Here is a 26,628-nt window from a genome sequence, read left to right as displayed (position 1 = left end):
GTGTCGCTCCTTTTGGGCCTATAATATAAATTGGATCGATGGGTCTCTTGGCCTATGACATAAAGCAGGACCGCCTTAATATAACCATAATATGTCGATATATGCAAATCACAATAACAGCAAAACACATGTAATCATGACATCCTAACATTCAATATCCTAACATACAAATGATACATACTATAATACAAAGTATAGTGAAAAAAACTCACCTCACAGACGAAAGCAACAATACCTACAACTCGTCGCACGTAGTAAACGGTATCACACCCACTTAGACAAATAAGGATAAATCCTTAATATAAGACTTTAACCCTAAAGTTTGACCTTAAGTAAAACTTGGTCAGAAGTCAACAGTCGAGTCACTATGTCGTGGCCAACACCATGGCTATGTCATGGTGGCTATATGCCAAAATAGTCGCGAAAACCCTTTCTGCTACGTCGCGAGAGTTACCTTGTCACTTTGTGGTTACGTCCTATTCAGGTTTATCCATTAAACTCTTAATCCTTAAGCTCAGATCTTGATCGATTAAGGGCATGTATGGATAAAGTTTCCAACTTTATCCCTTCTATATCCTCTACAAGCCTATATCTAAAACCTTAACTCCAAAACAGACCATATGACATAGAAAGCTCATGCATGGTTGATTTGTGATCAAGATACAAACTTTATGGGACCATAAGGTCCAAAAACTAACATAAATCTTATCCAGTGTACATGAATTGCTTCAAACTCCAATGATTTATTTCCAAAAGCCAAAAAGTACTTAATCACATTACAAACAACCTATGTAATGTAAATGTATGAACTTTATACATTATTGATGTGTGATACATCAAAACGAATGTATCATGGAGAACATGAAAGTAAAATCATTTTTCCATTTTTATTACATTTAGAGCTTGAAATTCATGCTCAGAAATAGAAAAAATCTCATTTTTTGAAGTTAGTAAAACTAGTTTTCCAATGTTCTGTACATGTGATTACAAGTTGAATAAACCAAAAAACTTCGTAATTGTGATGACCATTTAAAGAACATCATCAAGGGAGAACATGATATCAAACTTCAGACACTATTGGGGAAACCTTTGTTACATACTATATTGTGTTATGTCTAGACATACTTAATAAGGATGATCAAGGTTAACTTGTGACCATTTATTTTTTCCGTTAAATTAACAAGCTAAGATCGATGTATGCATTTTTTGTTGAGATTTTTGTATTCACCCCAGTACTTCTGACAATGACAAAACTATTAAGAAAAATAATATTGAATGTTTTTTTTTCAATATCGTCATCCACGCCACCGCCCCCAAATTCATTGATTGCCCCTGCCCCGTTCCCCCGCCCCTGGAACAAAAAACAATATAAATTCAAAGTTACAAAGTAAGAAAAATTCAAAGGAACATGAATGATTACGATAAAGTTCCAAAAAACCATAATATATCCAAATCTATCATCTGTTTAGAGTTCCAAAAAAGCACAATAAATCCAAAGTTACAAACCAAAAAGTAATGTATGATTATGATAAGTTCAAAGAAACATCAACGATTACTATAGCACAAAATCATTATACTTTCCATCTTTCTCTTCATCTTCATCAACATTTAAGTCATCACAACTATCCACAAGACTACTTATAAAATGTTATAACAAGCAACAATTAATACGTAAATGATATAACAAACAACAAATAGCAACAAAATGCATACCTTTTTCTCGCCAGATAATCGGTTTTGGGTGCATATGATAGCTTAAATTGTTTTTGGAAGAAGTTTACTACGATGTGGACCAACAATTCTACCACTAGTAGAAAAGGAAGACTCTGAAGCAACAATAAAGATGGGAATAGCTGATATGTCTATTGCAATTACACTTAAAGTAGGATATTTAATAACATTTAGCTTCCACTAAGCTAAAATATCAAAATCATAACTCCTCAGTAAAGTTTTTCACTCTAAGTATAATTCTAGCTCTATTTTTCCACAAATAACACTACTAGAAGAATTCCATGAAAAACACATCTAATGATTTTGTCTCAACTATGTGAGTTGCATTTTCTATACTAGAAGTGGGGACAATATCATAACTACTTGTTTAGCTTACACATCTTGAATCATATTGTTGGTATAAACCCTCACAAATTGCTTTGACATTCAAAAGATGAACTTTTGCTTTATCATATACATAGATAAGAGGGAAAAGGTACTCTAGGATCTTCAACTTAAACCTAGGATCCAAGATGGTAGCCATAGACATCACCCCATAATTGTATTTTCAATACTTATCAAATTTTATAACCATAATTGATACCATTGTACGAACTTCAATGAACTTGGGGTCATCCCATTTCTTTGAAGCTAAATTTATTTCGCAAATCTTAGGGAAAAAAATATTAGTGGTAGGATCTTTTGTTACCGAAAACAATTCTATGAAACTATAAAAGATCTTCAGTCTGTCACAAAGTTCATTAGCCAAATCTCAATCACTTTCATCAGGTAAACTCTTATATTGGGAATCATAATTTTTTAACCTAGAGAAGGTTTTTTATATTTCACAGCAATAGCAAGCAGCAGGTATGTACAATTCCAGCGTGTTTTGCAGTCAAGGGCTATTTTTTCCCACAAATAACACCTGCTTGTTTTGCATTTTGTTCAAATGTCTCCATTTTTTTTTTTGGTGTTGTTATCCAAAAAGAATCACTCTCGCGGACTTTCTCAATCCCCTTATAGGAATCCAACCCACTTCTCACAATTAAGTTTATAATATGCGTCAAACATCGCATATGAAACAACCCTTGACCTAAAATAATCCATTAGAAGGCATTTTTTCTGCCATCAGTTCAATCATGCAATTAGTTGTTGAACAATTATCAACAGTTAAAGTTGATAATTTTCTATCTCAGTTCCACTCCATCAAACAATGTAGCAACGCCTTTGATAGCTTCTCTGCAGTGTGAGGATAAGGCACATATATAAACCTACCAATCAACAAATTAAATTCAATTTAGTAATAAAAACATATTATATTAAGCATATATAGCTATAGATTAGTAATTACCTCAAAAGTCGGCTTTGCAATTTCCATGAATCACCAATGAAATGGGATGTCACGATCATGTATCATTTTCTTTGGTTATTGCAAGTCCACATATTAGATATTATTGTAATACGACCTTGAATACTCCCCAAGAATTGCATTAGCTTCTCGTTTTCCTCATCGTATAATTTCAAGATGTTACGCTTAGCTGTGTTTCTAGTAATAAACTTAAATAATGGTTGAAGCCCTTGACAAAAAGCTCTAAAGCCTTCTTGTTCAACAATACGAAGTGGGTAGTCATGTTGCACTATCATCCTAGCAAGATCCATTCGTGAGCCCTCATAATTAAAACAATGGGTTACTAAAACTAATGCGTCACTTTCGTTCGTCTTAGACTTTTTTCCAACTAAACGACTTTGAAAATCGTCAATTCTTTTTTTGAGATTTCCATGCTTTACATGTGTTTTGGTCACCCAACAAACCTTTTGTTCCAGTGTTGCTACTGTAAGTTAATGCTTTTTTGCAATAAATACATACCGCCTTTTCGACTCCTTTAATTTTTTTTTCAATTCGTAATGAGCCCGTGCCAAGGATCTTAGTCTTTTTTTTTTTTAAATCATTTTCTGCAGCCTGATTTGTAGCATTAGCGGTACCATGAATCGTATTTGAATCATATGGTTGAGTTTGATCAGCTCAACACATGATATTTGAAGCATGTAATTGATTTCAAAACATCATAAAACATTTAACAAATTAAACACAACTAACACTAAGAAACTTCAAGAACATATGAACACTAACACTATTAAATTAATTGTATTTGAATTAGAAAAATGAACAAATTAATGGAACATACTAACACATAATTAAACATTAACAAATTAACCACTACTAACACTAACACTAACAAAGTTCAAGAACAAATTACAGGAACACACTAACACTAACAAATTAGTAACTGTATTTGAATCAAAGAGATGACCAGGAACATACTAACACCAACAAATTTCAAGAATTAAAAAGAAAGTAATGTTTATATTCAATGAAATAAATGATTTGGTGAACATATGAATCTTATATCAAGCAACTAATTTTAAAATAACAACTTTTCAGAAGATGTTATATTCAATCACAAATAATCGATGTTTCATGTATACTGAAGTAAATAACAATTGGTGAGATGAACTGATTAGATAAGATTAGAAGATGTTATACAAACCTGACTTTAGTGAGATGAGAAATGGATTGCATGCTAAGGAATCACTAATGAAAGGATCGATGGCTAACGAGTCGACGCCTAAAGATCCGGCGACGATTGGTGGGCTTACGGCGACCAGCGACGGCGTGAAAGTGAAGTACTGAAGCGATGATGAAGGATTGAAGGTCCACCGTCGCTTGGAGTCTTGAGAGAATAAGATGTAGAGTGACGGAGTCAGAAGTGGGAATTGGCCACTCAGAAGGATCGATCAACAAAGAAAATAGATTGAAGCGTCATCTATTCATTACATGATTTACCCTAAACGGATTGACAACTACAATACAATAAGGTCTTGTTTGTTTTTTCCAAAGTGAAACTGTCTGAAGTCTGCGAACCACTTCTACAAACATTTGCAACAGAATAGGTGGACCAAACGACTGCAGACTATAATGAGAAGCGTGTTTGTTTTTTTAACATCTGTAGACTGCTGCAGATATTAAAAAATTTAAAATAAAATGATTTAATAAACCGAAAATAGTTTTTTAAGACAAAAAATTTAATAATTGTTGTCATAAAACGTTGAAATAAAATTCAAACAACCAAATTAGTCTTAAAATAACATTTTAAAATAAAATTCATACAACCAAACTTTAATAATTCTCATTCCATATATTGCATCCATTGTTCGACAATTTCATCCCATAATTGGGCATATATTCACGGTCCGCTGCAGTACCGTGTGTTGGAATATAATATTCTTCATTATCAATGACTACATTGTTATTCCGAACCGAGACATTTGGTTCATCATATTGTGCAAAATACTCATCACGTAATCCCTCTCTTCTTATAAAATTATGAAGCGTGAAGCATGTAAGAGTAATGTTTTGTTGTGTTACCAACGAGAATGGTTTCATCATCTTCAATACAGGGAATCATGCTTCCAAGACACCAAAAGCACGCTCAATGACTTTCTGAAGTTTTGCGTGTGCATGATTAAATTTTTCTTTATTTCTTAATGCACAACTTCGACGAAAATCTCCAATCCAATATCTCACATTACGATACGGTGTCATAAAACCTTGAATGTTTGCATAGATGACATCACAAATATAATATTTATCTGTAAAAAAACAAAAAAAAATCATTTATTTTTCAAACTAAGATAAAACTATTTAAATAACCATAAATTTACCTGATGGTGGAAACGGAAATGGTGCCTATGGATTTGCTAATGTTTTTGATAAAATTCTCGAATAATGTGCTATCTTTTCCCAACCGGCCACAACAAACGTAAACATAATGTTGAAGTCACATATTGCTAATGCGTTTTGGTAATAATTGCCTTTTCCCCTACTTCTATATAAATCTCATTTGTTTGCGAGGACAACAACATGTATCAAGGTGCCATCAAGTGCACCAACTGCTCCTTTGAACACCCTTCGTAACCTTATATTATGTCCTGAAATGTTTGGATTCAGATTAAAAGAAGTTGGTACTATAATGGCATGTGCTAAAAAAATATTTTGTCTAACACTTCATGAAAAGATTTATGAATTGTTTGCTTTGAGTGTTGAAATCTTCGTGTGATGATCACATATCGTTGGTTATGACAGATCATCATAAAAAACATATCAATCTTTTCCTCAACTGATACATGTTTGCTATCATCTAACTCGCAATTTACTCTAAAATGCGCATATAGTCGGACAAATGATTCGCGAGACATGTCTTTTTGAGACATGCATAGTACTTCAACACATTGTAGATGATTGCGCTGAAGTAACTCTAACATAAATTTATGTCCCGTCATTTCCGAATCGTTGTCCCGTACTCGTTTCACACCCCTCTTCCAAAAGCAGCGGATGTACAAGTACATTAGAATTATGAGAAGTATTTTTTTTTTGTCGTGATCCATTAGGAACCTATTAATCAACACAAGTACAAAATAAAAAAAACATAAAACTCAAGTACAAAATAACATAACCAAATAACCAAAATACATAACCACATAGTTCAAGTACAAAATACTGCAAATAACATTCAAGTACCAAATAACTACATACCGCAAATAACATTCAAGTACCAAATAACCAAAAAACATAACCACATAACTCTAACACATGCAATTAAAACCTTAACAATTATAATATGTAAACTTAACAAACAATCTTTCCATCCTTCAATACTCCTAAACTTGTAGTTGTCATTTCGATCCATCCTCTTAATATTTGTGGATCATTAGGCAAATTTATCCACATCTCTCTCATATTCATGGTCCCTCTAAAAATATGATAAGCAACAAATCGTAGAGGGTCTACTGGGCCTAACTCGAGTAACTCTAGCTTCTCTAAACATTGGGGAATTGTTGGCCCTTGAGTAAAATGTCATAGAGCTTTCTGCATCTCCAATGCTAAATCATCAACAGTAATAGAAGCTTTAGGGGAGGCACTAGAAGGTTGCTTAAGTGAGACACTAGCAACTCGAGGTCTAGGATTTGAGAGTTTAGCTCTTTTGTTGGGGTTACCAGAAGGTGAAGCAGCAGAAGGTGGTGGCTGAGTAGTATGATTGGAAAAGAAATCATCCTCATCTATGTTAACAGAAGGGGTGTCCATAAGTTGTAGTGGTGCGACATGGAAAGAAGATGATCCATGTCTCGATGGTGTTTGGGATGTGGCGTAACTGAGATTATCAGAGGCACTATTTCCATCAAAGAGTTTTGCACAAAGTTCTCGAAACAACAATGAGAAAATTTTCAAAGAAGTGGCTTTCGGATGTCCCTAAACCCAATTAATGTAACAAAAGTAGTATAAGAATAAATGGCAACTATATAAACAAAATACATAATAACATGTGTGTGTGTGTGTATATATATATATACACATACACACACGCATATATATATATATATATTTAAAGTCTCATTCCTCATTTGTTAAGTTAAAAGTGTTTGTTTGAGGATTGTATAACTACTAGAAAAATAGCCTTTTACGACGCGCGAACCATGACACGCAGTGATTTATGATATGTAAATGTGAGTGTCCAAAAAATAATGTTATCTCTTCCAAAATTTAAAGGATTTCAGACGCGCATTTTTGCGTGCCCTAAAATTAGTGTCTAAACAAAAATAATAAAAACACGGAGGGCACCTGCGTATCGTCTAAGACCGTCGCTTTATAAATTTTAATAGAACGCGCGCTCCATCCCAGGAAAATGAAATCTCAAAAACTTAAAATCCCCACCTTCCTTTTTTTTCTCCCTCCACTTTAGTTTCCCTAGTAGCTAGGGCTTTTTTTCAAGAACTTGCCCTGATCGCCCTCCTGTACTGCTCTCTCTTCAACTTCCCTTTCTCTCCTTCTCAGTTCGACAAACCCTTTCTCTTTTTCTCAGTTCTCGACGTCGACAGCTTCTCCCACCTCCGACGTTTCTCTTGGTGTTGGCACCTCCCACCTCTGACCTTGGTCTAGCCCCGCCCCACCGTCCTACGCTTTCTAGCAACACCCAGCCGATGGAGCCCCTCCTCTCCATCAATCTTACCTCGCCTTCCCTTGCTAGCAACATTAGGTCCGGTGACCTTAGGGTCACTGCTTCTATTGCTCAAATTTACAAGCCCTATGTCTTAATAAGGTATTTTTTTCTTGATTCTAACTTCTCAATGTTTTCGTTCTTCTATAAGAACCCTAGCTTGCTAAATCTCTTTTTCTTTCCGGCTTAATTTCTCTCTATTTCATTTACGATCCAAGGAACAAACTTCCGATATTTGGTGAAACTAACAATCGATGATGTGTGATTAGGTGAAATAATATACTAGGGTTAACTAGGAACAAAGACACATGGAAACGGGAAAGGGTATGAAAAAGAAACACACAATATGTTTGATTAGGTGAAATCATCGGTTTTGGCAATTTTCTTGCCATCATTGTTACTACAGGAAAGCTTAGCTGGCAGGAGGAGTCGCTTCACTTTGGCGGGGTCGTCAAGGGAAACGTGAAGTCCGTTCAAGAATAAAGATCATAACCTGTTAAGAGGAGAGTTCCTTCATGGAGGTGCAGTTCTTGATTGCTGCTTTCATGATTATACATCTGGTTTTAGTGCTAGTGCAGATAACACTGTCACAAGGTATGACTAAATGATGCATATACTTTCTTGGATTATTGACTTATCTTTTTCTTGACTAAGTTTCAAGCTACATTCCTTTTACATCTCTCAGGCTTGTTTTTGACCACGAAAAGGAGGATCTTTTGGGATGCCATGATGCCCCTGTTCGCTGTATCGAGTACTCTTATGCAACGGGTTAGTGTCACATTCATTTCATCATTTGTTTTCATTTTGCTAATATCATCATACATTCATACTTTCGTTTCCTTCTATTACATCATTGTGTTTTCAATTCTTTTTCTTGTTGGTGGTTTTTAGGGAAAGTGATTACAGGGAGTTGGGACAAAACTTTGAAGTGTTGGGACCCACGTGGTGGAGGTGCACAGGAGCGTGCAATGGAGTTTTTTGATGCAATGGCACCAATTATTTTATGTTTGCAGTATTTCTCATAGCTTTTAGTATAATTTATCACATTCAAAATAAGTCTCTTCAATCACAAAAACCAAATTGTGTTCCAAAATCTCTTTTTTCTCTTTTCTTCAAAGTTTGGGAGTGCTTGATGAGGAATAATTTTGAATTTTCAATGATCATATGTTGCGTAGTTAGTACTATTTCATCTTCATATCTAAAATAATAAACAATACGAAAATTTAGCATGTGATGTATCATGTAGGTGATTAGTTTAGTGTAGGATCTTCTTTATGGAGATGTAGAACATTACTATGTGTGATATGATCTGATCATCTGATAGATAGACTAATGATTGCTTGTTACTCGGTTTGCATAGGTGAAGGGAAGTCAAATCATCTTTTATGCGGGTAAGGTGGCAAAATCAAGGAGCCTGAAATCTTTAGGAGCCACTACACATCTTAATTTTTCAGGTTTTCCTCTGAATAACAAATCATCTTTTATAATTACTATTTTATATTTCTAATAATAATGATAATAGGATTAATGTTCTTGATTCTAATTGCAACAGGACTTGTTCCATTAGCTGCTTTTGGATGGGTGAAGATTATGATGATGAGAAACCATTGTCTTCAAAATATACTTCCAAGTCCAAAGTGGGATCATCTAATAATCATAAACCAGTGGTTCCCAAAGTTCATCAAAATGGTTCTGCATCAAAGGATAATAATCAACTGAGGAATATTGGGTTGAATAAGAGACCAACATATGAGGAAAGATCTGCTTCTGTTAAAAAGCCAAAGCTTTCTGATTTTGTAACCCCTATCAACCACAAACCAGTAATGTGCTCTCATTTATTTTTTTTATTATAGCTTCTAATTCCACATCATATTTTTCTTTACAATAAATGAATAGGAAATACTAATGTGCTCTCATTTATTTGTTTATTATAGCTTCATACTTTCATTGCTTTCTATTACATTATTGTACCTTGAGTAGATCTTTCAAAGTACAATGTTCTGATAAAAAAAAGTTTTGAAGCAAAATGTTGTAATCATGTAGATTCTTTGAAGTACATTGTCTTCTTGAAACTACAATGCTGTAATAGAATGAAATGAAAGTAAATTGCTATACTAAACAAATAAATAAAAGTGTGTTGCTTTTTTTGTTTTCTGTTTAGTCCCTTGAAGAAAGAAACTAGTTGGATGTAAGCATGATCATCATATTCTTATTTTACACATTTACAGGTTGCAACAATGTTTTCAGTGATGTTTGACACAGATTACATGGCCAAACTTCAGTTCAAAGACAATTTCTAGGGTGACTGGAGAAAGATATTCGGAAAAAACCACACAATTTAGAATTTGGAAAACTGTGATTTCAAACCAATATATGAGTGACATCAGGCTGAAAAAGAGAAGAATAAGCTAATGACAACAGAAGTAAGTTACTTAAAATTTCTTCATTTTTTTTGGTATTATCAGCAACTATGATAAATATTTATTTATTGTTTTTGTTCTTCAAGATTCAACCTATTTCCTCATTAGTAATGAACATTTAGCCATCTTTGTTTTGTAATTTATCTAATGTATGAGGGTATTAATGCAAGAATTAATTTTTGTAGGAAAAGAATGCCATAAAAGACGAGAAAATGAAGATAGAAGAGAAATATATGTGGGCATCTCAAGAATGATAGAACCCATTAAACCTCCATCGCTGGCGCCGCCTTCCCCTCCGCCATTATTGTTAACCCTCTTGATTTGGCTAAAGTACGTAATTTCTCTGTTTCCCCCTTTTCCTCTGCACCACCTTTACTTTTCTCTTCATTTTTTTTTCAAGCCTCTTTGGTACCCTTTTTTGTACGTCTCGCACAAGGGCTTTGTTACAAAACATACACCAAAAATAATTCTTTTGTATCAATTTTTATTAAGGGTATCCAAATATTCAAGTTGATAAGCAACTGTTTTTGACATACAAACTCAAATTTAGATATCATTCTCCTTTGAAAACTATGTATTGCTTATTAATGTTGCTAACTTGTTGTTCATTCTCGTTAACTTCATATTGGGTGTTGATAACCATGGTAATGATTCTTCATTTTGTGTATGGTTGTGATTTGACAGACAAGGCTGCAAGCACAGGCTGCTGGTGTAACATACTCGCATCCAATGACTAATCTTATGAGTCGAATGGCCGTTTTTGGACCAAACATGGTATGTTTGCTTTGTAATATTTGTTAGAATGGTGTGCAATGTTGATAATCATGTAATTGTTTGTTTTAGATGTTTGCGGATCTAAGATGTTCTCCATCATGTACGCGTGCTGGAGTACCTGGTACAGTGTCCATCTGTCCGCCAGATTGCTTTGAGTACAAAGGAACACTTGATGTTTTCTACAAAATTATTTGGCAGGTTGGTCATCTTCTTCCTCTTATATATATATTCTGTAGTCCAACACTTTTCTAATTGTTGATCATTTTAAGATTTGTGAGTGTCTTTTCAGGAGAGATTTGGAAGATTATGGTGAGGCACCAATGCTGGCCTTTCATTGGCTATAACAACTGTAAGTCCCTGATTTTTTTTCTTTTTCTTCCATTAATGAATGCTTAATGTTAATATTTTGTTTGAACAGATGGGAATCTATCTTCCTTGCTATGACATCTTCCGAAATTGGTTTGAAGAGTTTGCAGCTGAAAATGCTCCAAGCATGACATTATATGCCCCTTTGTTGGTTGGATCATTGTCACGCTCATTGGCTTGCACTACCTGTTATCCTATAGAACTTGCTAGAACCCATATGCAGGTTGTTATCAACAATACTTATTTTTATCTTATCATCTAACTCTACTCAAATTTTACTAATCTTTGATTTTTGTCACCACATAGACATTTAAAGACTTCAACACTGGTAAGAAAGCTCCGGGAGTGTGGAAGATGTTACTGAATGTGAAGAACAATGGTAATCTAGACATAAAGTTATTGCACTGAATGGGATTTTAATAATTGAGTTTATAAGACATTGATTACTTAAGGGTATTTTAGTAACATTGTAAGATATTGATTACTTGAGGGTACTTATGGTATATAATGAATAATGTAATCATATGTATGAATATGAAATAAAGTTGGTTATTTAGTATGTGATAATCATGTATAGGGAGAAAACAATTGCTATTGATTTGTTTTATCTTTCCATGGATCGACTATTTGTATGACATTAAATTTTATGCAATGGATTGTATTTTTTGTATATGGGATTTTATTGTTTGTTATGAGATATTAAAAGCAAATTTAATTTGAAAAATAGTAAATCTACAAATAATATTTTTTTTAAACATTTAAAATTATGATACGCAAAAATGTGTGTCATCTTCATTTATGACATGGCCTTTCTTGATAGGGGCTTCCTTGATACGCATTGTGTGTCATAAACACGCGTGTCGTAAGGTTACAACACGCAAATGCGCGTCGTCTTCCTTTATGACAGGGCCTTCCTTGATACGCATTGCGTGTCATAATTGTGCGTAATAAATGCGCATCGTCTATAGACGACGCGCAAAAGCGCGTCGCCTCTCTTTATGATAGGGCCTTCCTTGACTCGCATTTGCGCGTCGTCTGAGCGTTTTACGACGCGCAATGAGCGTCGTAAAAGGCTGTTTTTCTAGTAGTGACGTAAAGGTTGTCGGTTTTGTTTTTCAAATATAATCATCCCGTGTATTTGGCTTTAAGGTTATTATAGGTGTTTTTCAATTGTCTTCAACTCAAATCCACACCAAACTTTTCCTTAATGCCTGTTCCTAATTTGTACCATGAATGTTTGTGCAAACTCAAACCTTTTCTACCCACAAGCTGTAATTCTTCAATACAAGTGTTTAATAAGAATTTTGTTTGCTCATTGATCCATGTATGTTTATCTGCCATTGCTAATAAAAAAATGTATGAAATACATACTTTAGCAAATATAACCTTATACCAACAACTTTCAGCATAACAACTTCTATTGATTAAAATAACCAACTTCAGCAAAGATTATTCATATTTCAGCAACAATTATGACACTTTAGCAACATTTTATGACATTTGAACAATATTTCATGACATTTCAACAACAATTTATAACAATTAAACAACAATTTATGACAATTCAGCAACAATTTATGACAATTCAACAATAATTTTATGATATTTTAGCAATATTTCATGACAATTAAGCAACAATATGTGAATTTTAAGCACAAATTGACGACATTGTAGCAAGAACTTAGCATTTATCAAGATAGAAACAACATCATCAACTATTTGATAATATTAGTATCAAGATTAAGCAAGAACAAAGATTCAACAACAAAAATCGAAAAATTAATGTCAAGCCTGAACAATGAAGTAATTCCACCAACAAAATCGAAATGTTGAATAACCCCAAGCAGATGCGATGCCTTCAGCAGCAAAAAACGAAAAAAAGGAAAAGAAAAGAAAAAAACCATACCTGCGATGAGGGACTGCCATAAGGGGGCTGCGCTGGTGGTGGATGTGCTAGGAGGAGGAGTGTGGTCGACGAAAGGTGTTGTGATCGACTTCTTGGAATGAGAAGCTGTGCGAATGTGTCGGCTTTTTTTTTTTTTTTTTTTTTTTTTTTTTTTTTAGGTTTAGGTTGGTTTGAAGAGGTTAGAAGTAATTTTCAAGTTATGTCCCAAGAAAAGGACGGGAAGATGTTTTTAACTTCGAAGTCTGCGAAAATACAAACAATTGCGGAATAGAAAGTGCTGCGTGTGTGCTGCGCCGCGCAGCACAAAAAGGTTTTTAATAAAAAACAAACACCGCCTAAGTCAATATTTGTGTAAACATGTAATTAATACATATAGAATTATAAATATATACAACATATTAACGGGGACCCCATAGGTTTTTCAGGACGGTACTACCCACCCCGCCCCCAACATCAAAACGAGGTTAACTTTGCCCCCACTCCCGCCCCCGTCTCCAAATTTTTTAAACAACTACCCCTCATACGGGATCGATCTTCACATCTATCGGAAATTGATCAAAACATATGTTAGAAATCATCGATCTCAATATCCTAGATGATTGAGATCGATGGCGACATATAGATGAAGAAGAAGATCGACATATTCAGTCGATTTGAAACCCTAATCGATGGAGATAATCATGTTTGTGAAACCCTATGTTCATGGATGTGAAGGAGGTCGAAGAAAAATATGCACTCCGAAATCCATGTAAAACCCTAGTCGTCATAGGCTTTCCACTTCAATTCCTCATTGGTGCTCCTTCTCATTCTTCTTTCTCTGGCAAAGACACCACTCCTTCTTCCTTCTCCTGCTCATTATTTTTCGATCGTCGTTAACCCACAATTGATAAACACTTCGTCACCCATCTAATACCATCAATGAGTTGTAGGTCTCCTCTTTACCCTCATCGAGTCAGTGTCTTTTTTTTTCTTTTCTCGATCAGTAGCATAGTGAAATGGCGGGGAAGGTTCGTCGGAGGATTGCCAGTGATTGTATGTGCGTGTTTATGTTTCTCTCCGATTGGTAACAGTGAAAGGTGGATGGGTTGGGAAAAGTGAAGGTGATGGGGTATTTATTATTATTATTTAACTGAAATGATAATATAGATAAAAAAATTAATTGAAAATAAAAACACAAGGGTATAATGGTCATTTAAATTATGGCAATGACTAAGTTTGCAACAAAATTATCTGTCAGTGATGAAACGTGCAATGTTAAATCGAACGAGAGACGGTTTGAATTAATTTTTGAAAATAGAAACTAAACACGCGATTGGACGTATACACGAAAAACAATTGGTATAATTTACCCTAAAAAATGGTTTTTATATCATTGGCCATGCGTTCAATAATACAATTCGACAATCTGAAAGTCCCTATAAAATATGGATGAATAAATATTTGGGATAATGACTTGAAAGGGTAACGAACTTTCGACTTTTGTCACATTTAGTCACTAAACTTTTTTTCGTTATCTATTTGTCATTGAACTATTGAAAAAAAGTTTAGTGACTAAATATGAACAAAATCGAAAGTTCGTTTCCCTCTAAAAAGTTCAATGACTAAATGTGAATAAACTTTCTCTTGTATTATGTTTTAGCAAATTATTTATTTTTGTTAAATTGTAGCAACATTTGTTGATGAAGAAATCTATGAAAAAAAAAAAAAAACAGAACCCTGAAAATATATTTAAAAAAAAAAACAAAAAACCAAAACCGAAATAAAAAACTAATGGTTTGACATTTTCCAAAATAAAAAATCAAAATTTCCAATCTGATTTTGGTTTTACAAAAAAATGAACCATTCTCACTGATGTGAATTATGACCATTAGTTTGGCATGCGGAATTTGTGACATCCCACGAATATGTAGTTACAACATCGTCTGAACTCGTAATTCATAGTAAGGGGTTAGAGTATCATCACATGAATACGTAGTTACAACATCTCCTGAACTCGTAATTCATCACCTACATGTTATGGGCATGCTGGTGTTTCCACTGGGTTGTCTAGAATAGTTCGTGGTCGCCATCTATACTCTGGTAGATGACTACATCGCCACATTGTCGGTTAAGGTTATGGTATCTCCTTTCATCCTATATCACATATTCATCATCATTTATTTACCTAATTATCATCACCTTTCTATCATCACCTATCTCTCATCATTTTATTTCATCACACACCAACTATTTCATCTACCCATGTTTCATCTGCAACATATTTGTAGATATAAAATAAATATACCGTTTAAATATTTTAAAACATGTATAAAATCGTTCATCCAGCATAGACAACAAGTATTCAAATAATATGCACACATAGCACGTAATTCATATAAAATACTTCATATCTACGTGTAAGATGAAAATAACTATATATACCATAAAAATACCATAAATGCTTCCTAACTTCGAACCCCAAGGTTTACTCTACTAAAGCTTCATATTCTTGACTATCTGGACCTAGAAGGGTCCAGATCTATCACACCAAAAAGCTCAACCTAGCTCTTCCTTTCACTCTACACACTCAAGCTCGATAGGGTTTTCACTTATGGGAAAGGTAGTCGCAATTGAAGGCCATAAGTGCCTTTAAATATGGCTCGGGCCCAAAGATTTAGGGTTTCTGCCAACAATGCGGACTCGTCGAGTCGCCTCACCGACTTGTTGAGTCCATTCATTAATCCGAGTCATCAGTCGCGACCTTACTCGACGAGTTGAGGCGTCAACTCGTCGAGTCTCTCTTCTCAACTCAAAAGAAAAATACTTAAATTATGATACCTGGAAATCCGGATGTTACATTTTGTTTTTTGATTTCATAGATTTCTTCATCAACAAATGTTGCTACAATAAAACAAAAATAAATAATTTGCTAAAACATAATACAATAGGAAGTTTGTTCACATTCAGTCATTGAACTTTTTAGAGGGAAACGAACTTTCGATTTTGTTCACCCTTATGACCGGTAATAACCGGTCATAAGGTAACATATGAACAGTTTCAATAGTTCAATGGCAAATAGATAACGAAAAAAAATTTAGTGACTAAATGTGACAAAAGTCGAAAATTCCTTATTATAGTCATTATCCCTGAATATTTTCCTGAAACATCGGGGCTTAAACCCTAAAAAGCGAACGGCTCCCCTTGGCAAAAACCCTATTTTCATTGTAAACCCTTACCACTGACGGACGTAGAGCTTCTCGTCTCCAATGGCGTTGTATCTTCTCTACGAATCTGCATCTGGATACGGACTGTTTTTGGCCCACGGTATTGATGAAATTGGGCAAAACACAGAGGCTGTTCGTAATTCAGTAGTCGATCTTAATCGATTTGGAAAGGTTGTAAGGATTGCCGCTTTTAATCCTTTTGAATCAGCGCTTGATGCTCTCAACCAGTGCAATGCCGTCTCTGAAGGTACTTGCATAAATGCATAGGTATTCGTTATTTGAAATGATTTCGTTCGGTTAACATGTGGAGGCTGATGAAATTTCTGTGCGATTCTTCATTTAATCGAAAGTTGCAAGTTTCTCGTGTTCCTTCCATTTTCACTGAGATATATATAACAACACCTTCATTGAGATCTGAGGGTCACTTCTTTAAGTAGTTTTTTTCTTTGTTTTTGTTTAGGCCAAATGACAGAAGAACTGAGAAACTTCTTGGAGCTCAGCCTTCCTAAAGTCAAAGAAGGTAAGAAACCAAAGTTCAGCTTAGGAGTAGCCGATCCAAAAATTGGGTCTCACATACAAGAAGAAACCAAGATACCCTGCCAAAGCAACGAGTTTGTTCTCGAGCTCATTCGAGGCATCCGTTTGCATTTTGATAGATTCATCGACAATCTCAAGGTTTGCTTGTTATCAAATCACATAGTTTTCTGTTGTCCAAATTAACTATGCTTTCTTCAAATACATATGATATGATCACAAAGACTGATGCTTTTCTCAAACTTACACAGCCTGGTGACTTGGAGAAAGCTCAACTTGGTCTCGGCCATAGCTATAGCAGGGCAAAAGTCAAGTTCAATGTTAACCGTGTTGACAATATGGTTATTCAAGCAATTTTCCTTCTAGATACTCTTGATAAAGATGTCAATTCGTTTTCCATGAGAGTCAGGTTTGCTCAGCTCACTCCAATCCAATCTTTTTTTCCTAGCCCTTAGTTATAAGTTAGAATGTCATCGTAATTGCCATTTGTTTTTATGCAGAGAATGGTACTCATGGCATTTTCCTGAGCTAGTCAAGATAGTGAATGACAACTATCTGTATGCTAAACTTGCAAAATTTATAGAGGACAAATCAGAGTTATCAGAAGATAAATTATCAGGTCTAGTAGATATACTTGGTGATGAAGATAAAGCAAAGGAAGTGGTTGAAGCTGCCAAAGCATCAATGGGTATGGAATTATGGATAGGATTATATAATTATGCAACAAAAGAATAAGATTCATTCTTGATGTAATTGATGTTATTTTCAGGGCAGGATTTGTCACCTGTTGACTTGATCAATGTCAAGATGTTTGCTCAGAGGGTAATGGAGCTTGCTGAGTATAGAAAAAAGCTATATGATTACCTTGTTGCTAAAATGAGTGATATAGCACCTAATTTGGCTGCATTAATTGGTGAAGTTGTTGGAGCTCGTTTGATATCTCATGCTGGTAGCCTCACAAATCTCGCCAAGTGTCCTTCATCTACCCTTCAAATCCTTGGTGCTGAAAAGGCCCTTTTCAGGTCATTTTTATTTAACACTTTTTTTATTTACTTACAAAAAAAACGAAGTCTAAAATCTAAATCAAGTTTTGAATGTTTCAGGGCTTTGAAAACTAAAGGGAACACTCCAAAATACGGGCTTATTTTTCATTCATCTTTTATTGGACGTGCATCTGCTAAAAACAAGGGTCGAATGGCTCGATATCTAGCAAACAAGTGTTCTATTGCTTCTCGAATCGATTGTTTTTCAGGTGAGTTTAGGATTCTTTTAGAAGATTTTTTTTTTGTTTTGTTTTGTTTATATGTGTTTGTGGCTAATAATTTTGTTTTCTTGATGTTGATAGAGAAAAGTAGCACATCATTTGGTGATAAACTTCGTGAACAAGTTGAGGAGCGGCTTGATTTTTATGATAAGGGTGTTGCTCCTCGTAAAAATATTGATGTCATGAAAGCTGCTATGGAAAATGATTTAAATCAAGGTTAGTGTGAAAAATACTACTTCATATATTTGATTAGGGTTTTATAGTCAAAGGGGTCGAAACTTTTTGGTTAGGGTTTTATGCTATTATAATGAATTTCCATTTTGTTTGATGTATTTGTTTTCAGATACAGAAATGGAGGTGGAGAATGTTTCATCAAAGAAAAGCAACAAAAAGAAATCTAAAGAGAATGAGGCTAGTGATGATGGTGATAAAGAAAATACTGCTGCAAATGGAGAATCTAAATCTGAAAAGAAGAAAAAGAAGCGATCACTTGAAGAAAGATTAGAGTCCAATGGCAAAGAAAATGGTGAAGAAACTGAAAAGAAGAAAAAGAAAAAGAAGAGCAAAGTCGTTGAGATAGTTGATGCTCCTACTGCTGTTAGTGAAGGCAAGAAGAAGAAGAAGAAATCATCTGTAGAGTGAAGAAGATGTGTAGATCTGAATTTAGGGTTGAATTGTGTTGTTTCCTAGCCAATAACAAGCTAGGTGACTTCACATCGAATTTTGTTGCAACTTTGAAACTTATATTTGTGAGATTTTTGGGTTTATGGTGAATCTTTGGTATGCTATCAACTTTTTGTAAACATATACTATAGACTTGATCTCTTAACGATTTATATGCTTACTAATGAATATTTGGTTGGCTTTGTCAAGTAAACTACAAAAATAATGACTTAACATAACTACTTTGAAGCAAGGTTTTCATCATTAACAATCTATGCAACTTTAAAACCAAATGTTACACTAGTGCAAAACCAAACTACCGTTTATGCATGTAACATAAGATCAGGAATTGAAAAAAGTAGACTTCAAGGTTTTTTATTTTTTTATTTTTTTTAAAACCATAAACCAGTTATTAAATGGACCTAAATGTCAACAGCAATCTTGGCATCAAGAGCAGTGAAGTCTTCAAAGAAAGCCTTCAAATGGTGATAAGAATGGTTGACGTCATCAACTGCACACATCTCTCTTATACTGTGCATCGACAATTGTGGGGCCCCAATGTCAACTGTACGAATCCCAGTCCCACTTGCTAAAATGGGTCCAATGGTTGACCCGCATGGCATGTCATTTCTAACAACAAAATCCTGCATTACATTCACACATACAACTTTACTTCATTAGCTCACTATCAATACAAAATTAAAGCCCAAAATACATAACAAGCACTTGTACAGTTGTACTCTCACCATTTTATTGATTTAGCCACTCAACTATAACAATAATTATAATAACAGCACAAATGCATAAAAAATTACCAACCTGAACAGGAAGGTTTTTGTTGGCTGCTATTTCCCGGAATATAAATGCAGTAACAGCATTAGTTGCATATCGTTGGTTTGCATTGTGTTTAATCACAAGCCCTCCATGCAACTTAGGTTGATGATTCTCTTCATGCTTGTCCTGAACACCCACATAAATCAAAATTTTCTTAGGGACCATATCCGTAATTTCCACCATACCACAGGGACGACTTTTGTAATTTCCACTAAATAGTCAATGAAACACTAACCATATAATTTGGATGCAAGGCATGCGCCATGTCTGCAGAAACCAGGAAACTTTTCTGAATCGCCTTTTCTAGCAACTGCACAAAATTTAATGCAAACAATGTATCAAAAATCAACCTAACAAAACTTTCAGTCATTCTTTCCAGACTAAGTTAAAAAGAAACCTGTGAATCTGAGGAAAAGAAGGTTGTGATGCGAGAGAGAGCATCAAACATGACTGGAGATCCAGCTCCTTGTGCTGAGCTGGATCCAACCTCTTCATGATCAAATAATGCCACCATTCTTACACCAGATTCATCTTCAATGCTTTTTTCTGACACTGTGGCATCTATTAACGCCTGAAAATCAATCCAATACCCGAATTAGAAACCCTTTAAGCCATTCTGTCCAGATTAAGTCAGAAAGAAACATCTCCTATTAGTCTTACCTTCAAAGAGCAGAAAGACATACAGAGATTGTCAAGCCTTCCAGAGAATACAAACTCCTTCATTGCACCAGCAACTATACTTGGTTGAGTGTCACATGCTTGCAACTCAAAATCACAAATCTCATCAGGTTTACACCCTGCCTTATCTGCAAGAATCTACCAAAACAAAAACCAACAATCACTACATATATATAAAGATTGATACAAATTTAAATAAATAAATACCTGAAGAAGAAGAGAATGATGCTTCTGGATACCGGAACTGTTTAGACTTTCATTAGGCTTCCCATCAGGACCATTTTCAGCAGCTGTTTTATTGAGCTCAGCCTGACAAAAGCTCCAAGATTTAGTGGTAGAAAGGTGAAATTTTAATGTTATATTTAAATAGAGTAGTAAGATATTATTACCTTAACTGCAGTTGCTAACACAGGAGCAAGATGAGTTTGTGCATTCACTTTAAATCCATCATTAACACCTCGATCCAAGTGAATTGCTAGGGTTGGAATTCGCATTATAGGCTCTTCAATTCTGACAAGTTTGTGTGAGTAAGATGCAGAATCGCCTTTTCCTTCTTTGATAATCATTCTTCCAGCAATAGTTAAGTCACGATCAAACCATGTATGCCATAAGCCACCTCCATAAGTCTGAACACCAATTTCCAAATAACCACCTTTTGATACCTAATTAAGATATATCAGATAATATCAGTTCAATCCCCATAGAAGATCCATAACTTTTGTAAAAATCAAAGAAAGGTTACCTTTGAAACAGGCTTCAATTTAAGACAAGGACTGTCAGTATGAGCACCAACTATGTGGAACCCATTTCCAGCAATGTATCTAAACAACAAGATGAACATTAATAACCATCACAGTGTCAGCATATATGAAAAAAAATCAACACATACTTCTTTCCAATGGCAAACGCAACAATAGTGGAGTAATTCCTTGTGAAGAAATACTTCTTTCCAGGTTGTAAATTCCAATCCCCTTTTTCAAAAATTTGCTCATATCCCGCAACTTTCAGTCGCCTCTTCGCTTCGTCTACAGATCAACACAACAAACACACACCGGTTCTCAATATAAAAGATCGAATTAGTTTCACTACATCTCAAGCGATAACGATTGACTTCGAAATAGAGAAAATCATCGATAAATACGGGTTTTATTGGGGGTTACAATTGGTTATCTTTTCTTTTCCCTTTTTTTTTCTCGTTTATGAAACAAGAAATAGAGAGAGGAAGTTACCGACGGCGTGGAAGGCTGTCGGAGAAGCGTTTAAGAAGTCGATGAGATCGTTGACGACTGAGCTTTCTGCCTTTGCCATTGATTTGATCGCAGGGTCTTCCTGGGAGCCTCGGTCTGGGTGAATTGGAATCTTTGCAATTTGCAGAACTGACAAAACACTCGGACCTCAGTTTTCTACGTTTCTTTCACTCGACCGATAAATTTTGGTTTTGATCTTAGGCCGTAAAATGTAAATAAAAGTATAAAACAAGGGTGTTGTATATATATATATATATATATATATATATATATATATATATATATATATATATATATATATATATATATATATATATATATATATATATATATATATATATATATATATATATATATATTATTAAAGGGGTTGGTTAAAAAGATATTTTATTTTACTATTTAGACAACTTTATTTAATTTTTGAAATACTTTTATCGGTTGAAATTACATTGTTTTCCGAAAAAACTGATTACAAGTAGTTGATTATAGGTTGACGTTTTATAAAAGGTGTCTAAGGGATGTCTTATTAGCAGCACCCATTATTAAAAGAGTTTTTGCTATAAAACTATAAAAGTTCCATAATTTAACACCTAGTTCCCAACATTTGTTTTATTACTTATTTGTCATTAAAAGTTTAGTAACACCTCATTAAATGCTCCTTAGCCGGTTAACAAAGTTGCTAGTCACCAAAGACATTTACCGAGAGGTGAAACGTGAAAATAAGGGTTTTGAAGTATTTCTCTTGTGACATACCGAGAGCTAAAGGTAAGGGTTTTGAAAGGGGTGTTTGGTTTTGCTTTTAAAATAATTTTTGGACTTTTAATTTTTTTAAAAAGTTAAATAAAATCCAAAAGATATGTGGCAAAATAGAAAAGTCATTTTAAATTAACTTTTAGTCATGACTAAAAAGAAGCATTTTAAAAAATTATAAAATCCCATCTTTTTGCGACTTTTGGCTTTTATCTCTTAAAAATCTTAAAAGTCAATCCAAACATATTTTAAATACTTTCTTCTAGAAAAAGTTCTTTTTACAAAATGACTTCTAACTTAAAAAAGTAATCCTAAACACACCCGGAGTATTTCTGTTGAATCCGGAACCAAATAACACGTGGTTCCTTATGAAAATGAAACTAAAAAAAATAAAAGAGTAAAAAATACTAGTGATGGCAAGTCGGATCATACACCTTACAATATTTAAACATAAGTTCAATAGTTACATTACAATAAAGTTCTTACAATCGAAACCTACAAAATCTTATATCTTAAAATATATTTATTGTTATATCGTTAATGATACTTTTCTAGCTTCTATAATATTTAAAATCTTATATCTTAAAATATATTTATTGTTATATCGTTATTGATACTTTTCTAGCTTCTATAATATTTTTTCAATATATGATAGTGGTCGGTGGCATGGCCAAATGGTATATGGTGGGATTGATCAATTAGGGCGGCAACAACATGATAAAACGATAATTCATGTGGTGTTTTGATGTCGATCAGTGATCGCGATCTTTGGGTGACATTTGGTGAGCCTTTTTTCATTATTTTTTCTTTTAGTTTTAAATGGATTAAACTATTGCCTTATAAATGAGTTTTAAGTGGATTGACTTGTTGGGCTATTATAACGTAGGCCGGTTAAAAATAATAAGGTAGTTCCCCATTTTTTTTTCATATATACCTTGTATTATTATTAAAAAACATAGGTATGTCGTAGGACCTACCTTCATGCAAGGTAGCTACGACTTTGCTCCGCAAAACCTCCTTTTCGCATGCAAGAAGATAATCGTTGAAGTTCAAGTCTTTGCAATGGCATTCAACATCACGAAATCTTGATTATAAGGTTATATATTTTAACTTTCAATTATAATAGCAATATACTTTTAATAGATAATAGCGACAAAGTACACTTTATATTGTATATCATAAGTCATAACCAATGTTTTAAAAAATCGGTTTTTTAGTTGGACCTTTATGGTGACCAGGCACCGGTTTAACCGGTTCGACCTTTGGGTCAACCGATTTCTATATTTTTCATCTATTTTTCTATTTTATTACATATACATACATATATAAATCATTAGTCTAATGTTTACAAGTTAAAACATTAAAAATACACATAAAAATAAGTTGTAGATCAATCCAAATATATTAAAATAACACATAACCATTAGTTTTAGTATTTTAAATCTATTCATAAACATAAAAAAAAAAAAAAAACTATAATACCAAAACAAAATATAGTTTTAAATGAATACAAACACATCAAAAAACTTTAAAACATTTACAATATGTTTTTATATAGAGAAAAAATCATCAAAGTTTATTATGTAAATAATTTTTTTTCTAAATAGATTTAAAAAAAAATACTTTAAAACATTTACGAACGTAACAAAATTTATTATGCAAATAGTTATTTTCTAGCGTAAATTAATTTTATAAAATACAAGAGTAAATTATAGGTACCACCCGTATTTGACCAAATGCCCAGGTACTAGTCTTGTAGAAAATAATATTTATGGGGGTTTTATGTATACATACATATAAAGGTGGAACCGTTGAAGAAAAGTTGTAAATGCTCCACCCAATCATATTCCAGAGTTGGTAGTCCTCCTCCCCCGACCAAAGCCCAAAGGGTGTTGAGTTATTCTGCCACTAGTCGACGGCGACGGTAAGGGTTTACGATTCTCCGTTCATTCTATATCGAATACTCCATGTGCTTTTATTCATCTTCCTTTTTCATTCTGTTTATCCGATTTTCAATTGCTGTGGAAATTAGGGCAAGCTATAATTAACTTTATTGCTATTTTACTTCTATCGATACATTCACATACTGTTCTATACGATGCATCGATATTAAATTTTTGAGTTGGATTTAAGTTGTAGTTGTTGTTTTATTCGGCTTATGTTGTGTTACTGTGAAAATATGTGTAGATGAGTAAGATGTCCTAGCTATGTGCTTTTATTTTGACACAATTTTTTTGTGGGTAATGGCTAGATCGTTGGTCTTGATTATATGAATGGTAAGGTTTTGTGTTTTCTAAGGTTGCTGCTGATAATATGCTGTAAGATTGACTGATTGTGAGGCTGTTGTCTGTTTTAATCTAACAAATGTTTGTTCTCAGAACTGTTGAGTTTGCATGTGCCTTTTTTTGCTATAGGGATAGGTGTCTTATTAAGCTTAAACTGTAATTAAACTTGCCATGAATTGTAAGTTCTCCGTGAAATTGTATTAAGAATGATTTTTCACAATTGAAGATGTTAAGATTTAAAAAAGGATCAAAGGAATCTAGATGCACTGATTGAACTAATACCTTGAAACTAATACCTGCATCATTTTCTTTCTTGAAGACTTGAACTAGTTATATGTGATCACATATGTAGAAGATTCATCCCTGTAGACTATAGTGTGACTCATAGTAAGAATTGTATATCAAGAGTCCAACATGATACCATTTTCTATTTTAACAATTATGTTTGCATTTTTAGTCACGGTGATAGCAATCATAGCATGAATTCAGAAAGTACAATTGTGTTTGCACATATGTTTTGTTTTTGACCATTATACCCTTTTATGCATCCTCTGCTTTTTGGGTCTCTTTTTTACATCTCCTATGAGATATAAGTTCCCTTTTCATGGTGTTATTAATGTTCGTTTCTCATATCTGGTTTTATCACATGGGGTTACACTTGTTATAATTTATTTTAAATCAACCATTGCAGATATTTTTTTAACCAACAAGATACCATATGGCTGCATTTCGAGCATTTTTAAACAGTCCTGTTGGGCCCAAAACTACTCATTTCTGGGGTCCTGTAGCCAACTGGGGTTTTGTTGCTGCGGTATGCTTTTTTACCTGACATCAGTCAAAGTCACAGTCACAGTCAGTGTCATACAAAAGCTATTTGTCTTGTCTTTAAGTTGATATATTACTATAATTTTATAAAAAGAATATTGTGATTGGTAATGTTGCAGGGGTTGGTGGACATGCAGAAACCTCCAGAGATGATATCTGGCAACATGACTGCAGGTTGGTTGGTTTTTCATTTAAATTTAATTAGATGTGGTTATGAAGGTTAAGATGGTAATTTCACCCTCAACTTATTTTTTTGGTGCAGCAATGTGTGTGTACTCTGCATTATTTATGAGGTTTGCATGGATGGTGCAGCCTCGTAACTATCTACTTCTAGCATGTCATGCCTCAAATGAATCGGTTCAATTGTATCAATTTTCACGTTGGGCAAAGAGTCAAGGGTATGATACTTTCCATGCAACACTTTTTTTTTTTGTTAAATAAATATATATATATATATATATATATATATATATATATATATATATATATATATATATATATATATATATATATATATATATATATATATATATATATATATATATATATATGAGAAAATCAGGGCACACCTTTTTCGTGTGAAACTTTTGCTTACAACTTTTATTTCTTGTTATGTGTTGAATTTTGAAGGTATTTGCAAAAGAAGGAAGACGAGGTTGCATCATCTTGAGACTCGGTTCTTATCTTCATCCTTTGGACTTTATCTTTGTGTGATAATTTTGGATTTAATACATATAGCTTGTTTCTTTGAAGCTTTCATGTAATTGTTTAAATCAAAACGAAGCTTTCTTGACATCTGAATCCTTGTTCTTGTTCTTGACCATTGTTGTTACTGCCTTTTGTTTTAGACCTTTATGTTGTTCTTGGGTGTTTGATTGAATAAAAAGCAATATTTTCTTGATTTATTATCGTTTTTGAAACCCTCCTAAAAGAAGGGTTGTATTTTGGCAAATTATTAAAGCTACGGTTATGGAAAATCCACTGAATTGCAACACTGATCGATAGTATTTACTCTAAGTGGTAGATTTCTAAAAAGACAATGTTTAACCATGATGAAAATTAAAATAAGATGTTATAAGAAAATTGGATTCTATTGAAATCGTAGTTTAGAGTTTG

At 33.8% G+C, this 26,628-nt stretch overlaps 3 protein-coding genes across 3 annotated transcripts; 2 read left to right on the top strand and 1 right to left on the bottom strand.

The window, feature by feature from the left end:
• Positions 1-16,372: 16,372 nt before the first annotated feature.
• On the top strand, positions 16,373-19,078 carry LOC145028686 (nucleolar protein 56-like). The gene is made up of 8 exons (XM_078977443.1): positions 16,373-16,679; positions 16,893-17,107; positions 17,218-17,375; positions 17,467-17,654; positions 17,736-17,988; positions 18,070-18,218; positions 18,312-18,446; positions 18,574-19,078. Exons 1-8 carry the CDS (start codon positions 16,475-16,477, stop codon positions 18,870-18,872), a joined length of 1,602 nt encoding a protein of 533 aa, XP_078833569.1. The 5' UTR covers positions 16,373-16,474; the 3' UTR covers positions 18,873-19,078.
• A 25-nt stretch (positions 19,079-19,103) lies between these two features.
• Positions 19,104-21,834, bottom strand: LOC145028692 (Zn-dependent exopeptidases superfamily protein). Its single transcript, XM_078977455.1, has 10 exons — positions 21,635-21,834; positions 21,295-21,430; positions 21,148-21,226; positions 20,795-21,067; positions 20,613-20,714; positions 20,388-20,543; positions 20,125-20,298; positions 19,963-20,037; positions 19,713-19,853; positions 19,104-19,537 (listed from the first exon to the last, which is right to left on the bottom strand). The coding sequence occupies exons 1-10, from the start codon at positions 21,711-21,713 to the stop codon at positions 19,316-19,318; spliced, it is 1,437 nt and encodes a 478-aa protein (XP_078833581.1). The 5' UTR covers positions 21,714-21,834; the 3' UTR covers positions 19,104-19,315.
• A 2,358-nt stretch (positions 21,835-24,192) lies between these two features.
• Positions 24,193-26,417, top strand: LOC145028696 (mitochondrial pyruvate carrier 1). Its single transcript, XM_078977459.1, has 5 exons — positions 24,193-24,326; positions 25,379-25,498; positions 25,632-25,686; positions 25,775-25,910; positions 26,143-26,417. Exons 2-5 carry the CDS (start codon positions 25,406-25,408, stop codon positions 26,180-26,182), a joined length of 324 nt encoding a protein of 107 aa, XP_078833585.1. The 5' UTR covers positions 24,193-24,326; positions 25,379-25,405; the 3' UTR covers positions 26,183-26,417.
• The last annotated feature ends 211 nt before the right edge of the window (positions 26,418-26,628 follow it).

Source organism: Lactuca saligna, chromosome 1 (genome assembly GCF_052625555.1).
Source record: "Lactuca saligna cultivar CGN05327 chromosome 1, ASM5262555v1, whole genome shotgun sequence".
NCBI classification, from domain to species: Eukaryota; Viridiplantae; Streptophyta; class Magnoliopsida; order Asterales; family Asteraceae; genus Lactuca; species Lactuca saligna.
This window is presented reverse-complemented; position numbering and strand designations above follow the sequence as displayed.